Source organism: Scyliorhinus canicula, chromosome 4, assembly GCF_902713615.1.
Source record: "Scyliorhinus canicula chromosome 4, sScyCan1.1, whole genome shotgun sequence".
In the NCBI taxonomy this organism is placed as follows: domain Eukaryota; kingdom Metazoa; phylum Chordata; class Chondrichthyes; order Carcharhiniformes; family Scyliorhinidae; genus Scyliorhinus; species Scyliorhinus canicula.
In genome coordinates this window covers 192,794,341-192,807,949 of record NC_052149.1, presented here as the reverse complement: position 1 = coordinate 192,807,949, position 13,609 = coordinate 192,794,341, and the positions used below count along the sequence as shown (strand labels likewise).

The window sequence follows — 13,609 nt, the reverse complement described above, 5'->3', positions numbered from 1 at the left end:
CTCATAATCTTGCAGGCCTCTATCAGGTCACCCCTCAATCTCCATCATTCTAATGAAAACAGTCCTAAGCTGTTCAGCCTCTCCGAATAGTTCACACCGTCCAGACCAGGCAACATCCTGGTAAACCTCCTCTGCACCCACTCCAAAGCCCCCACATCCTTCTGGTAGTGTGGCGACCATAATTGTGCGCAATATTTTAGCTCACTGGCCTAAATCACTGGCTTTTAAAGCAGACCAAGCAGGCCAGCAGCACGGTTCAATTCCCGTACCAGCCTCCCCAGACAGGTGCCGGAATGTGGCGACTAGGGGCTTTTCACAGTAACTTCTACTTGTGACAATAAGCGATTTTCATTTTCATTTCATTTCATATTCCAATATTCTCATGAATGCAACCTAGGCCTAATGAATTTCTGGAATCTTTGTCTCGAATTTCAACAAAAAGCTCAAACCAAGTGTCTTTAACCCAACAGGAACAAAGCTGCTCCATTGTGCATAAGCAGAGGCTTTAAATACATGGCACTGTACGAGGGCATCAAATGTGGATCTCCTCTCTGCAACATCATGAGAGAATGTTACTGTACCTGTTCAGTACATTTTCCCCAAAATTTATCAAACTTGTCTGACAGACAAGTAAAATGAAGAGAACTAACAGTACATTTTCCCCAAAATTTATCAAACTTGTCTGACAGACACGTAAAATGAAGAGAACTAATATTGGCAGGTCAGATCGTCGCTTCTAACTTGAGATATATTAATAATTTTATACAAGTGGTGCAATGACATAATAGGATAGAAAGAAAATAATTAGCACTTGCGTAGTGCTTCATCACATTTCAGAACTATCTCACAGTGTGTCACATGCTATAAATTACTTTGAAATAGTCAATTTATGCACTGCAAGATCAAATGCACCGCAATGAAATGAATAATCAGCTAGAATTGGTTGAGGAAAAATGCTGGACGAGCACTGGGAAAACTCTTGTGCTTTTCTTGGAATAATGCAGGAATTCGGAATCTCTCCCTGAACCAGAACAGATGGAGACAAGGCTTTGCTTTAACATCTCAGCTGAAGGACAGCACTTCCACAATGTTACTGTGGATTATAAGAAAGAACTTGCATTTATTTGATGCTTTTGATGTCCATGGGATGTATAAAATGGCTTCAAGCCAAACCAGTTCCTTTTTTTAAATAAATTTAGATTACCCAATTATTTTTTCCAATTAAGGGGCAATTTAGCGTGGCCAATTCACCTACTCTGCACATTTTTGGGTTGTGGGGGCGAAACCCACGCAGACACGGTGAGAATGTGCAAACTCCACACCGACAGTGACCCAGAGCCGTGATCGAACCTGGGACCTCAGCGCCGTGAGGCGGTTGTGCTAACCACTAAGCCACCCTGCTGCCTCAAACCAGTTCCTTTTGAATTACATAGCCAAGACGGCACAGAGCAAGCCATTCAGCCCAACTAGCTCGTGTCACTGTTTATGAGCCACTTGAGCTCCCTCCCATCTTTCCACAACTTCATTCATCATCTTGACCCTCCGTTTGCATCTCCTACAGATGCTAATCCAGCCTCCCCTTAAATATTTGCCTGCCAGACCCTACTTGGCACTGCCCCTTCATGTGTTCACTTGGCACTGCCCTTGGCAGTCACGCCACCAGGGAGAGAGGATACGTTGTGGGTGGACCCGATGGTGTAAAGCCATTTATTTACATTAATATGTATTCAAATCCATGGAAATTAGGTTCATGCCCAATGAGATCACGTCACGGGGGGGGGGGGGGGGGGGGGGGGGTTGATCGCATCCGAGATCATGCAGACATAAATCCCTTTTTGACCCTCTCACATCATTTAACTGGCATAACGGGTTTTGCACCCATGGGGCCGCAAGATCTCCCCTTCTCTGTCTACTCTCCCGACCCTTTCAGAATTTTAAAGGTCTCTATTACATAATCTCTCAGCCTTTCTCCTTTCAAGAGAAGGAAACCCAGCCTGTTCATCAGTTTATGATATGTAAAACTTCACATTTTTGCCATCATCCTTGTAAATTTTGTTGCAGCCCCTCTGGGTTTTCTATATTCCTTTCACAACATAGCAAACAGATCTGCATAGAGTAATCCAAGTGTGGCCTAATTTTAACTTTTTAATGCTATCCCTCCAGAAATAAGCCCTACAACTTGTTTTATTTAATGGTCGTACCAATCTGTTTCGTTTTCAATAATTTGGGCACTGCACTCCCAGATCCTGTTGCTCCGCATATTTTCCAATATGCAACTTCTCTATATTTCTTACCGTACTGTAATGTCTCACACTTTTGTGTTGAAAGACATGTCACTTACTCGCATGTTCATTCTGCAAGTTTATTGATGTCCTCTTGTAATTGTTGACGTCCTCCTCCGTTCTGACTGGCTTCCCCACACTACACTGGTGCCATCCATAAATTTAAATTTGTGCTTTTGACTCCAAAATCTAAATTATTAACGTACATTGTGAACACCAATTGTTCCAACAATAATCCTTGTGGGACCCCACCTCCCAGCTTCTGTCATTCTGATTAGTTGTCCTACCCTCTACTCTCTGTCTTCCAGCCAAGTTAGTCATTCATTCAGTCACTAATCCCCTGACTCTGCATGCTCGGAACTTATCCATTAGTCTATCATGTGCACCACACCGCAGTCCTTTGGGGAATCAAAATTAATTACATTAATTCCAGTCCAGATTCCTGGATCAAAGCTTCAATTCACAACTTATTGAATAAGTTGTGAGGCTACATTTCAAATACAAATCGCATATAATCTATGAGAAGAAACAGATACAAAAACTTCTGCATGGATTTTTGAGTTTTCTAACATTACCTCACTATCAGATTATTTAAACCTTGTAAGTGAATTCCTTGGGCAGAATCTTTTTATTCGTTCATGAGATGTAAGCATCGCTGGCAAGACCAGTATTTGTTGCCCATCCTAATTGAGAAGGTAGCAATTAGCCAGCTTCTTGAGCCACTGCAGTCCATCTAGCGTAGGTACCCCCAGGGTGCTGTGAGGAATGGAGTTCCAGGAATTTGACCCAGCAACAGTGAAGGAACAGGGATCTAGTTCCAAGTCAGGATAGTGTGCGGCTTTGAGGGAGCTTGCAAGCGGTGATGATTCCATGTATCTGCTGTCCTTGTCCTTCTTGGTGGTAGAGATCATGGGTTTGGAAGGTAATGTCAAAGGAGCCTCAGCGAGTTGCTGCAGTGTATAATGCTGGTGGCGGAAGGAATGCATATTTAAGGTAATGGATGGGGTGTCGATGGAGTGGACTGCTTGGTCCTGGATGAATCATAGAATTTACAGTGCAGAAGGAGGCCATTCGGCCCATGGAGTCTGCACCGGCCCTTACAAAGAGCACCCTACTCAAGCCCACGTACCTACCCTATCCCCATAACCCAGTAGCTCCTACTGAACCTTTTTTTTTTGCACATTATGGGTAATTTAGCAGGGCCAATTCATCTAACCCGCACATCTTTGGACTGTGGAAGGAAACCGGAGCACCCGGAGGAAACCCACACAGACACGGGGAGAACGTGCGGACTCTGCACAGACAGTGACCCAGCCGGGAATCGAACCTGGGACCCTGGAGCTGTGAAGCAACTGTGCTAACCACTGTGCTACTGTGCTGCCCAAATGGATGGTGTTAGGTTTTTTTGGGACATAGGTAACCAATGGGACTTAATCTCTGGCAGAGAGAGGAAGTGTTATTGGAGCTGCACTCATCCAGGAAAATGGAGTGTGTTCCACCATACTTCTGATTTGTGCCATCTGAATGGTGAACCGGCTTTAGGGACTCGGGGACAAGCTACTCAATGTAGAATTCCCAATCTCTGACCTGTTCTCTTAGCCACTGTATTTATATGTTGGTCCAGTTAAATTTCTGTCAACGGTAACTTTATTGAAAATGGACATCGATTTTCCTAGTATGCAGAAGTATCACATTTATAACTGCACTGATTGGTTTCAAATGAAGTTAACCGTTGCAATAATTATATCAAGTGTCAAGGTGCCATGTAAATGAAGTACATTAAATTATAATGACTCATCTGAACTACGGCACCTCCAACAATGCAACACTTCCTCAGTACTACAGGTAATTGTCAATACCAGCTAAAAGTTCTGAACAACATTCTGGCCTTGAAGTAAGGCGGCTGTCAACTTAGCCAAGCTGACAATATTAGCACAGAAACAGACCATATCATCCAAGCGGCACTTGTAGTGATTAAATATAACATAGTTCTAAAACATTTATACAAGATCAAGTAAATATATAACACTGAATAAAATTACTGGCTATAGTAGAACATTGCACTCATCACTCTCAACTGAACAGAACTATATTTACCTGCTCTGCACCTTCTGGATGGAAGCTCTGCTACTTGATTCCATCGATCCTCTTTAAAGTCGTAGCACTCTACACTTCGAATAGCTTTAGGTGCCTGACCACCAACCACAATCATAACCTGCAACCAAAAGCAGAAGATCCGTGTTACAACGTAAATGCTCACAGCATACACTCTTGGTTATAGAAACAGTTACATTTTTTTAGTGTTGGTGTATAAAGATACCTACAAAATATAGATCTTAAAACTTGCTACAATATCTGCTGCAATTCTGATTTCTTGGCTTATGGATTCTGTGGCCACACAAGCAGGACAAAGCCCCCACCCCCGGATTCTATCTAACGTCCTCCTCAAGTCAACAGTAATCCAACAAGCAAGTTTTCCACTATGTTCTGTTATAATATGCCAAATCTGCAGAGCTCAGACAAGCTGATCAACAGCTGACACAGACCCACAAAATGTTAACGACTCAAAAATTAACATTCAACTAAAAAATAGTCCTGGCCAAAGGACAATGACCTCTACTTCAAGGCAAGTAATCTAGTTAAATTTCTTCTTTCATTGGATTGCAATATTTTAACCGCACGTCCATCTCTCAGTTGTTTAATCTGTATAACATATATAAGGTAGTTACATTGGGAAAAACTGTTAGGTAAAACTGCAGCTATGCCCAATATTCCATTAGCTGCATTATGAAAAGATACTAAAATGTACAATTTTGAAGGAGTTCTGGCAGTGTAAAATTTACCTCTGGGGGTAAAATTTTGGAGCATGGATTGTGACAATACGGTGCATTTTCCACCATTTTGAAGTGCATTGTGATACAGAGCAAAGGAGTGTGAGCTCAGTAATCCTTGTTCCTGGTGTCTGAACTCTGCATTCCCATGTTCCTGGAGTCTTGCATTGTCTGGCTGTATCTCTCCTAAGTAGATCTGTGTTCAATGACAGTAAATTCATACCCACAAGGAACACAAGTGAAAATAATTGACACTTTTGTGTCAGGTATTCACTTCACAAAAGAGGCATTTCACACAGGCTCTGGGTGAAAGTTGACTTACCATCCGAGCTGACTCAGTTGGTAACTACGCCCATTAGAAGTGTATAGCTGCTTACAAATCAATTTAAATCAAATCCTATGACATCATTAGCACCTCAAAATGATTTTAATATGGCAGATCATGAGGCAAGCCTGCCGAGTAAAACATAGCAGAGTTGTTTTTACAAATCGCCTGAATTAATAAGAAGCTGGATTTAAAGGCATACTCGCCAGCAGTCAGCTCATTCTATCGGTTCACCATTATGAGAGTGCATTCCCAAAGCAGTTCCAAAATTACAGCTTGCACTATTCCCCCTATTTTAGCCACCACACTTTAGTGCTTTATTACGACTGCTATTTTTGCTTCTTCTTTTTTTGATATGGACAAACAGAAGAAGCAGTACACAAGCTTGTTTCTTGGATATCTGTGAAGTACAGTGATTAATGGGCTTTTACTTCACTTTGCCAGGTCAAAACAACAGATTACATTTCCAATGGGAATAGACAGAGATGAGTCTGCTGGGAGTTGCAGCCATGACTTACTTTCAGCACTGCAAAGCATCAACAATGGCACACAATGTACCACCCCCCACCTGATCATTCAGCTTTTAATTGTGTAACTGGCTAAATCAAACGACGACAATGTCGGTTAGCACAGTGGTTACGCACTGTGGCTTCACAGAGACAGGGTCCCAGGTTCAATCCTGGCTCAGGTCACTATCTGTGCGGAGTCTGCACGTTTCTCTCCCAGTTGTCTGCATGGGTCTCCTCCGGGTGCTCCCGGTTTCCTCCCACAAGTCCCGAAAGACGTGCTGTGGGTTGAATTGGACATTCTGAATTCTCCCTCTGTATACCCGAACAAGCGCCAGAATGTGGCGACTTGGGGCTATTTTCACAGTAACTTCATGCAGTGTTAAGGAAGCCTACTCTTGACAATAAAGATTATTATTATTAATGCGGGACCGAACGCATAATCATTTGAAAGCAGGGCTCATTAGCCTTGAACATACTTGAACAGATCGGGCATAGATGTGACTTCCAAGTGACATACTATATCCTAGAGACAAGGAATCACAGCTCTAAACTACTATCACAGTTAACATTTAAGTGAGCCAGCAGAATTTAAGGTGGGCTATTTTCACTGGGTCTTCTGTTGATGAAAAGGTGTTTGGTGAAAAGTTGTTTATTGGTTGTTTATTGGAAAATATATGAATTTAACTTGCTCCTTAAAACAGTTCTTCCACCCAAACCCCAAAAGGTGCTGTGAAACAAATGACCAGGAAACCAAAATTAAATTTCCAAATTGTTTTTATACCCTCATGGCTAAACCGGCCCAACAGGTTGCCATGGAGAAGGCCAAAGGATCGTTTTCACATGTCTACAATAGTGCTTGTCAGAGGCAACAATGACCAGTCTTCTCGGATTGCTCAGACACAGCCTGCACATTCTGAAATTTGTTCTGAAGTACATTTGGCATCACATAAATAATTTCTGGAAAAAGTTGCGTTACAGATAAAGTACAGTGTAAGGCCATTAGAATGATTGTCTTTATAAACGAGCAGCATAGTAATAGGAAAGAATTTTGGTTTGCACCATTCTCAAACGGAGGACATTCCAACGCGCTTCATAGCCAATAAAGTAATTTTTAGCAGCTAGATCTACAAGGTCAACAAGGACCTAGGGAATTAAGACTACAGCACTGGTGTTCTTGCTCTGTATTTCTGTGACTGAAATTCAAAAGCTTCTTAAACACTGCAATGCGGCCAATACGACCAATCACAAGACTGGTTCTTTGAGAGAACCTGCACTATCATTCAGATGTGAAAATAATATTGCTGACCTAGGAATGTGGGTACTAGCCTAGGCAAACCAAGCTCTTTGTCTTGAAGAGACACAACAGGACATCTTGAAAACAACCAGACCACTCAATTAAAATGTCAATCCAAAGAGACGTTGAGAATTGGATCAGTATGTGATGTTATGGCAATTGATTCTCTTTAAAGTTTTTTTTTGTAATATTTAAAAGTTTTTTACTAATATAAAAAATCAATAATTAAATTAATCTCAATGCTTATTCTCCCTTTACATATTTTCATTAAAAAGTCTGATACAATTTCAGCTAGCAGAACTATCTTTGGGAATATGATTTCAATATTCAATTGACAAAGTTAGGAAACAATACGAAAAGCATAGCAAAGAATTGTCGCATTTTTTCAGTGTACTTTTGTTGTATCATCAAATCACTGAATCACTCAAATGGTTTCCGCACAGGACTGGGTTCTATTCAGCCCCTCATACTTTATGCTGGCTCTCTGCAAGAGCAACTTCCTACTGCTTCCGTGTTGCCATTGATTAAAAAAAATTATTATCCAATTTAATTTGAAAGCCCACAATGGGTGTAATTTTCCGTTTGTGGAGACTATGGGTGGAATTCTCCGCACACCGGGAAAAATCGGGAAGGCCGTCGTGAATCGCGGCGAGGTTCACGACAGCCCGGAGGCCGCTCTCTCACGTATTCACCCCTAACCGGGGGGCTAGAAGCGGTGCTCCGTTATACTCGGCCGCGGGCCTGACGCTTGCGTCACGGCGGCGCGCCGAGTATGACGCGATGGGGGCCCTATGTGACGTCAGCCGCGCATGCGCAGGTTCGCTGCCGCTCAAACCCGCGCATGCGCGGCTGACGCCACGCGACTGAGGCTCTCAAACCGCGCATTAGCGGTGGCCGTCTTCCCCTCCGCTGCCCCGCAAGACATGGCAGCTGATCTTTGCGGGCGGCGGAGGGGAAAGGTGCGTCCCGTTGAGACGCCGGCGTGACGATCAGTGGGCATCCGATCACGGGCCAGTCCCCTCCTGAGCACGGCCGTGGTGCTCACTCCCCTCTGCCCCCCACAAGCCACAAACGGGCCTTTGGCCCCACGTTCACGACGGCAGCGACCAGGTGTCGTCGCCGCCATCGTGAAACGGTCGGGAACGGCAGGCCGCTCGGCCCATCCGGGTCGGGGAACCGCCGGTCGCCGTGCAAAACGGCGAGCGGTGATTCTTCCGAGCGGGGGGTGGGAGAATCGCGGGGGGCGTGAAATGAGTCGCCCGGCCCTCCCGCGATTCTCCCCCGGCGTGGGTAGCGTAGAATCACGCCCTTTGGCCGGGATTCTCCCTTCTGGAGACTAGGACCCCATGCCGGCGGGAAAACCGGCGCCAACGACTCCAGCGTCAATTGCCCCCGAAGGTGAGGAATTCTCACCTTTCTAGGGGGCTACGTTGGCGCCACTCCAGCCGGCGGTGAAGGGACAGCGCGAGTTCCCACATGTGCGCAACAGTTGGCATGATCTCGCGCATGTGCAGACCGGCCGGCGTATTTTTGCGCATGCACGGGGGGTTCTCTCCGCGCCAGCCCCTGGGCAATATGGCGGAGCCCTACAGGGTTCCAGCGCAGAAGGAAGAAGTGCCCCCACGGAACAAGTCCGCCCGCAATCGGTGGGAACCAATCGCAGGTCACCATGGTGAGACCCCCCCCCCCCGCCCCGGGGTCGGATCCCCCCCCTCCCCCCGGCACCCCGAGTTACCGCCCATGCATACTCACCTGCCAGGTCATGTCAGTGCATGAGTTGAGTGATTCACGCCGGAGGGACTGGCCAAAAATGGTCGCCGCTCAGCTCATCGGGGCCCGGCGAATCGCCGGGGGGGGGGGGGCGCTGCTAATTGCCCCCGTCCGGTGGGATTCGCGCCTCCCACCAGGGATTATCCTGGAGAATCCCGTCCTATGTTCTCCCGCCGGAGATGAATTGCATTAGTTTTACAATCCTCTTGCGGTCGTAAAGCAGGAAGCAATTCAGTGTTCCATGCCCTGCAAATTCATGCATAGCGTGGAATACAAGGGATTCCCAGGGAATCCCGCTATCGGCTGCCACCTTGAGTGGGCGGCCCGATAGTTAGGTCCTGTGGCCAGCCGTCTCCCCCTCCCCCCCCCACCGCAAATTGACCACGACTCTCCACCCCCCCCCCCCCCACTGCACAGCAGCCCAAGCCCCGGATTGCTTCGGTGCCCCCCCCCCACCCCAAGTATGGGGGTGACCCCAACTTTCTCTCCCTCCCCAGGGACCCCTGTAACATTGGGACCCCCCCCCCAGGGACCCCCTGCCTAAAGGGTCCCCCTCCACAGACCCCCCATTTTCTCCAAAACAATCAGATAACTGAAGTCCTTCATCCATGGAAGTTTTCTCTTAAATCGTCCTCAGTTCCCTCTCTACTGTCTTCACGTTTTTCTTAAAGTATCTTCAATTCTTGAAGTATAAAGTATATTTCCAGAATTGGAAAGTGTACTCCAGCTGAGCCAAACCAGTGTTTTTATATAAGTTAAACATAACATCCTAGCTTTTGTACTCCAAACATGTATTTATAAAGCCCAGGGGCGGGAGTCTCCAACCCCCGCCGGGTTGGAGAATCTCCGGGAAGGTTGGGGGGGGGGGGGGGGGGCCTGAATCCCGCTCCGCCCCGGCTGCCAACTTCTCAGGCGCCGGTTTTCGGGCAGGGATCGTTGGCAGCAGCCCCCACGGCAATTCTCCGAGACACGATGGGCTGAGCAGCCACCTGTTTTCGGCCAGTCCCGCATGCGTGACATGGACATGGTCCATCCCGGCGGGACCTGGCTTGTCGGCCGTCTACAGGAGTCCTCCACGATGGCCTGGCCCGTGATCGGGGCCCACCGATCTGCAGGCGGGCCCTGTGCCATGGGGGCACTCTTTCCCTCCGTGCCAGCCTCTGCAAGGCTCTGCGATGGCCGGCATGGAGAAGAAACCCCCTGCACTTGCGCAGGAAACACGCTGGCAGTTCTGCGCATGCGCAGGAAACACGCTGGCAGTTCTGCGCATGCACCAGAACACACTGGCAGTCCTGCACATGCGGCAACTCGCGCCGGCCGGCGGCGGCCCTTCGGCACGGCGCCAAACCCTCCAGCGCCGACCTAGCCCCCGGAATTGTGGAGGATTCCGCAACTTCCAGGCAGCCCGACGCCGGAGTGATTCACGCCGCTTTTCGCACCGGTACGGGTCGCTCAGCCACTCGTAGCCATGTTGTCACTGTCTCTTTTATCCTATAGGCTCAAAGTTTGCCAACAAGCCTTAAGTGGCACTTCATCAAATGTCTTTTGGAAGTCTGTATACACATAACTGTCTAAACATACACTCATCGACCCTTATCTTACCAAAAAGCTCGAAGTTAAACACATTTTGCCATTAAATAATTTATGCTCATTTTCATTAATCTCCATTTGTCCTGGATTATCGTTTCCAAAACTTTCCCAACAACCAAGGTCAAACTAACTGGCCTGATGTTGCTGGGGTTATCCTTGCAGCTTGATTGAACAAAGGTTTAACATTTATAATTCTCCAGTCCTCTGGCAGCACCCACATATCTAAGGAAGATCAAGGTTTGTCTCTCCAAGAATCTCCACCCTTATTCTCCTATTAACCTCAGCTGCACCCGATCCAGTATTGGAGATTTATCCATTGTTTATCCAAGAACAACCAACCTTTTCTCATATGCCTTCTTGATTAGTTTTGAATCTCAGTGTCTCAACTACTTCCCTTTTTACTATGACTTTGGTGGCATCTTCTTCCTTGGTAAAGACAGATGCAAACTATTCATTAGTACCTCAGCCATACCTTCAGCCTCCTTAGTTTAGCTCACTTCATAGACAGATGGTTCATGATGCTGAGCAAGACCAGCAGCACTGGTTCAATTCCTGTACCGGTTGAGGTTATTCATGACCTTCTCAACCTTGCCCCTCGCCTGAGGTGCAACCTCAGGTTAAACCATCACCAGTCAGCTCTCCCCATCAAAGAGGGTCATCTGGACCAATAGCGACTTTACCTTTACCTGTCTCCAAACATAAATCATTTTTAGTCCCTAATCAGTTCCACTCCTCAGTTTAGCACCCTTTTACTATTTATATACTTATAGAAACATTTTTGGGTTCCTTTTATGTTAATTGCCAGTATCTTCTCACATTGGGTGCGATTCTCCAGCCTCGTTACGTTCCTGCTCAAGCGTAACGTGGCCGATGAATAGCGGGAGACGCCAAAAACGAGATCCGCACTGGGAGCCAAACAGTTTGCGATGCAACCAGCCCACTCCCATAGGCGAAATTGGGATCTCGCCATAAACCAATTATCACCACTTAAGCTACATTTCAATACAATCAGCAAGAGCGACCCCACATCCAACGGCCTCCCCTCATTCAGCGGCCTCCCCGCCAAGTGATCACGCTGGCACCAATTAGTACTCCTTTTGAAAAACGTGAACCTGGCGGAAGGGCTTCGGTGGGGAGCCAAGGAAGTTAGTAGCCATCTTTGCTCACAGGCAAAGAGCCCGGGGGCGCTGGGCTTCCTGCCCCAGTGCTTGGCGGGGGGTGGGGGACCCTCGCCTGGAGATGGGGTACCCTTCGCAGGGGGTGGGTTGCCATGGAGCGGTGGAGCGGAGAGGTGCTGGGGACGCAACCGGGGGGGGGGGGGCAACTGCTCACGGCACCATCATGCCAACCCCTGGATACTGTGTACCCGTTCCAGAGCAGCCCTTGTCCCTGCCAGTCTGCCCACCGATCAACAATATCCCCCACCAACAGTTGAGGCCTCTGGCAGTGCTGCTGAAGGCTACTGCTGATATGGAATTATGCAATCGTGGTTAAGTGAGCACTTGACACATGCCAAGTGGATTCCTGTGAGTGGGTGGGCCATGTAGAATGCGGGAGTCATTTCCTAGCATCCCAATCACACCTTGACAGTGTGCTTGAACACTGCAGGAGGCATCACTACACATGCAACATCAAAACACCCAGGGGATGGGACACAGTTCCGGGGATATGTCCACGGACGGATGGTGGGTGAGCGCCACGGGGAGGGAGGGGGATGCCTGGAGAGATGTGCAAAGGGTTCAGAGGTTAGTTGCACTGTGGAAGAAAGTGATAGAGGCATCAAAATGGTAGTGCAAAAAGAGTTTAATGTGCTGTACAATACCCCACTCCCAACGCTGCCACCCCCCCCCGCATTCCCCCAACACCTGCCTGCAGCCCCCCAACCCCACCACCACACCCTCGCCCCTCCCCTGGTGCCCTCAGTGATCCTCAAGGTGCCTTGCCATCCTAGCTTGACCACTACATCTAGGTGTTTTCCCAGGATGAATATCTGAGGTGTAAGATGCCAGCTGCCTTCCTCATCCTGTGACCTTTGATGCCCCTGGTGGGCCCCGGATCAATTGCTGGCGACACATGGGACAGGGTGACCTTGCCATTCGGCCTCATCAGAGGGGTGGAACTCGGAGGAGCTGGTGGCCACCACCCCAGTCCATGGGACGGGTTTGGGTTGGCACTCAGCGCCCCCTCCTCCCGATCGATGCCACCTTGGGACGGAGGGGCAGCTGGTTTGAGCCCCAGCTGCCCCTGCATCATCTGGTTGTGCCAGCCCTGGCGGCTCCCCAATGTCTGTACCATGGTGTTGATGCCCCTGGCGATGCTCCTCAGTAACTGAGACATGCTCTGCAGTGCGTCAGCCCTGCGACTGGGATAATCTCCGCAGCACTACAGCCATTCCCATCAGAGAGAGGGACATGTCTCGCAGAACCTCATCAAGGTCGGCCTGGTGCTGGGTGGCATCCCCCAGTGAAGTGGTCCCCTCTGAAGGGAAAATCTCCCTGTGACTGTCAATGTTCATTCTGCCAGCCAGCCAGCACCCTGGGTTTGACCCACAGGACCCAAACATGAATAGCACCAACGTTATAGGCCCCTCGTTGCGTTTATCTACACTGACGGCACCCACAATCAGTCCCCATCACACCCAAGATACCAGGCTCTTCCCAATGCACATTTTCATGCCCTGACAACACCATCTTCTTCTCATATGCCTTCCCTGTAAGGCTGCCTCCTGACCACCCTCCCCCTCTGATGCTGCCTGCTGATGGCCTTGCTGCATCCCAAGAAACCTGAGACACAGCACCATACTTACCAATCATCGGAGTCTGGAGGCTGTTGCTCAAGCTTGTGTCTAATCTGTTCTATACTGTCACCAGGGCAGTGATTTGTGCGTCCATTGAGCTGGAGTCAATGACTTGCTTCTTGGGTACAATGGTCACATCCCGTGAATGAATGTGTCAGGAAAAAAAAATCAGCTACTAGTTCCTTCCCACAGACTTGGATATATAATGATA

At 48.0% G+C, this 13,609-nt stretch overlaps 1 protein-coding gene across 6 annotated transcripts in view; it reads right to left on the bottom strand.

The window, feature by feature from the left end:
- The window catches only part of LOC119965268 (kelch-like protein 3), a 156,640-nt gene that overhangs the window by 33,622 nt on the left and 109,409 nt on the right, over positions 1-13,609 (bottom strand). For all 6 annotated transcript variants that reach the window (XM_038795785.1, XM_038795780.1, XM_038795781.1 and 3 more), the window contains one exon: positions 4,380-4,497. In XM_038795785.1, the coding sequence (XP_038651713.1) occupies positions 4,380-4,497 (118 nt within the window). The remainder of the gene's footprint in view (positions 1-4,379; positions 4,498-13,609) is intronic.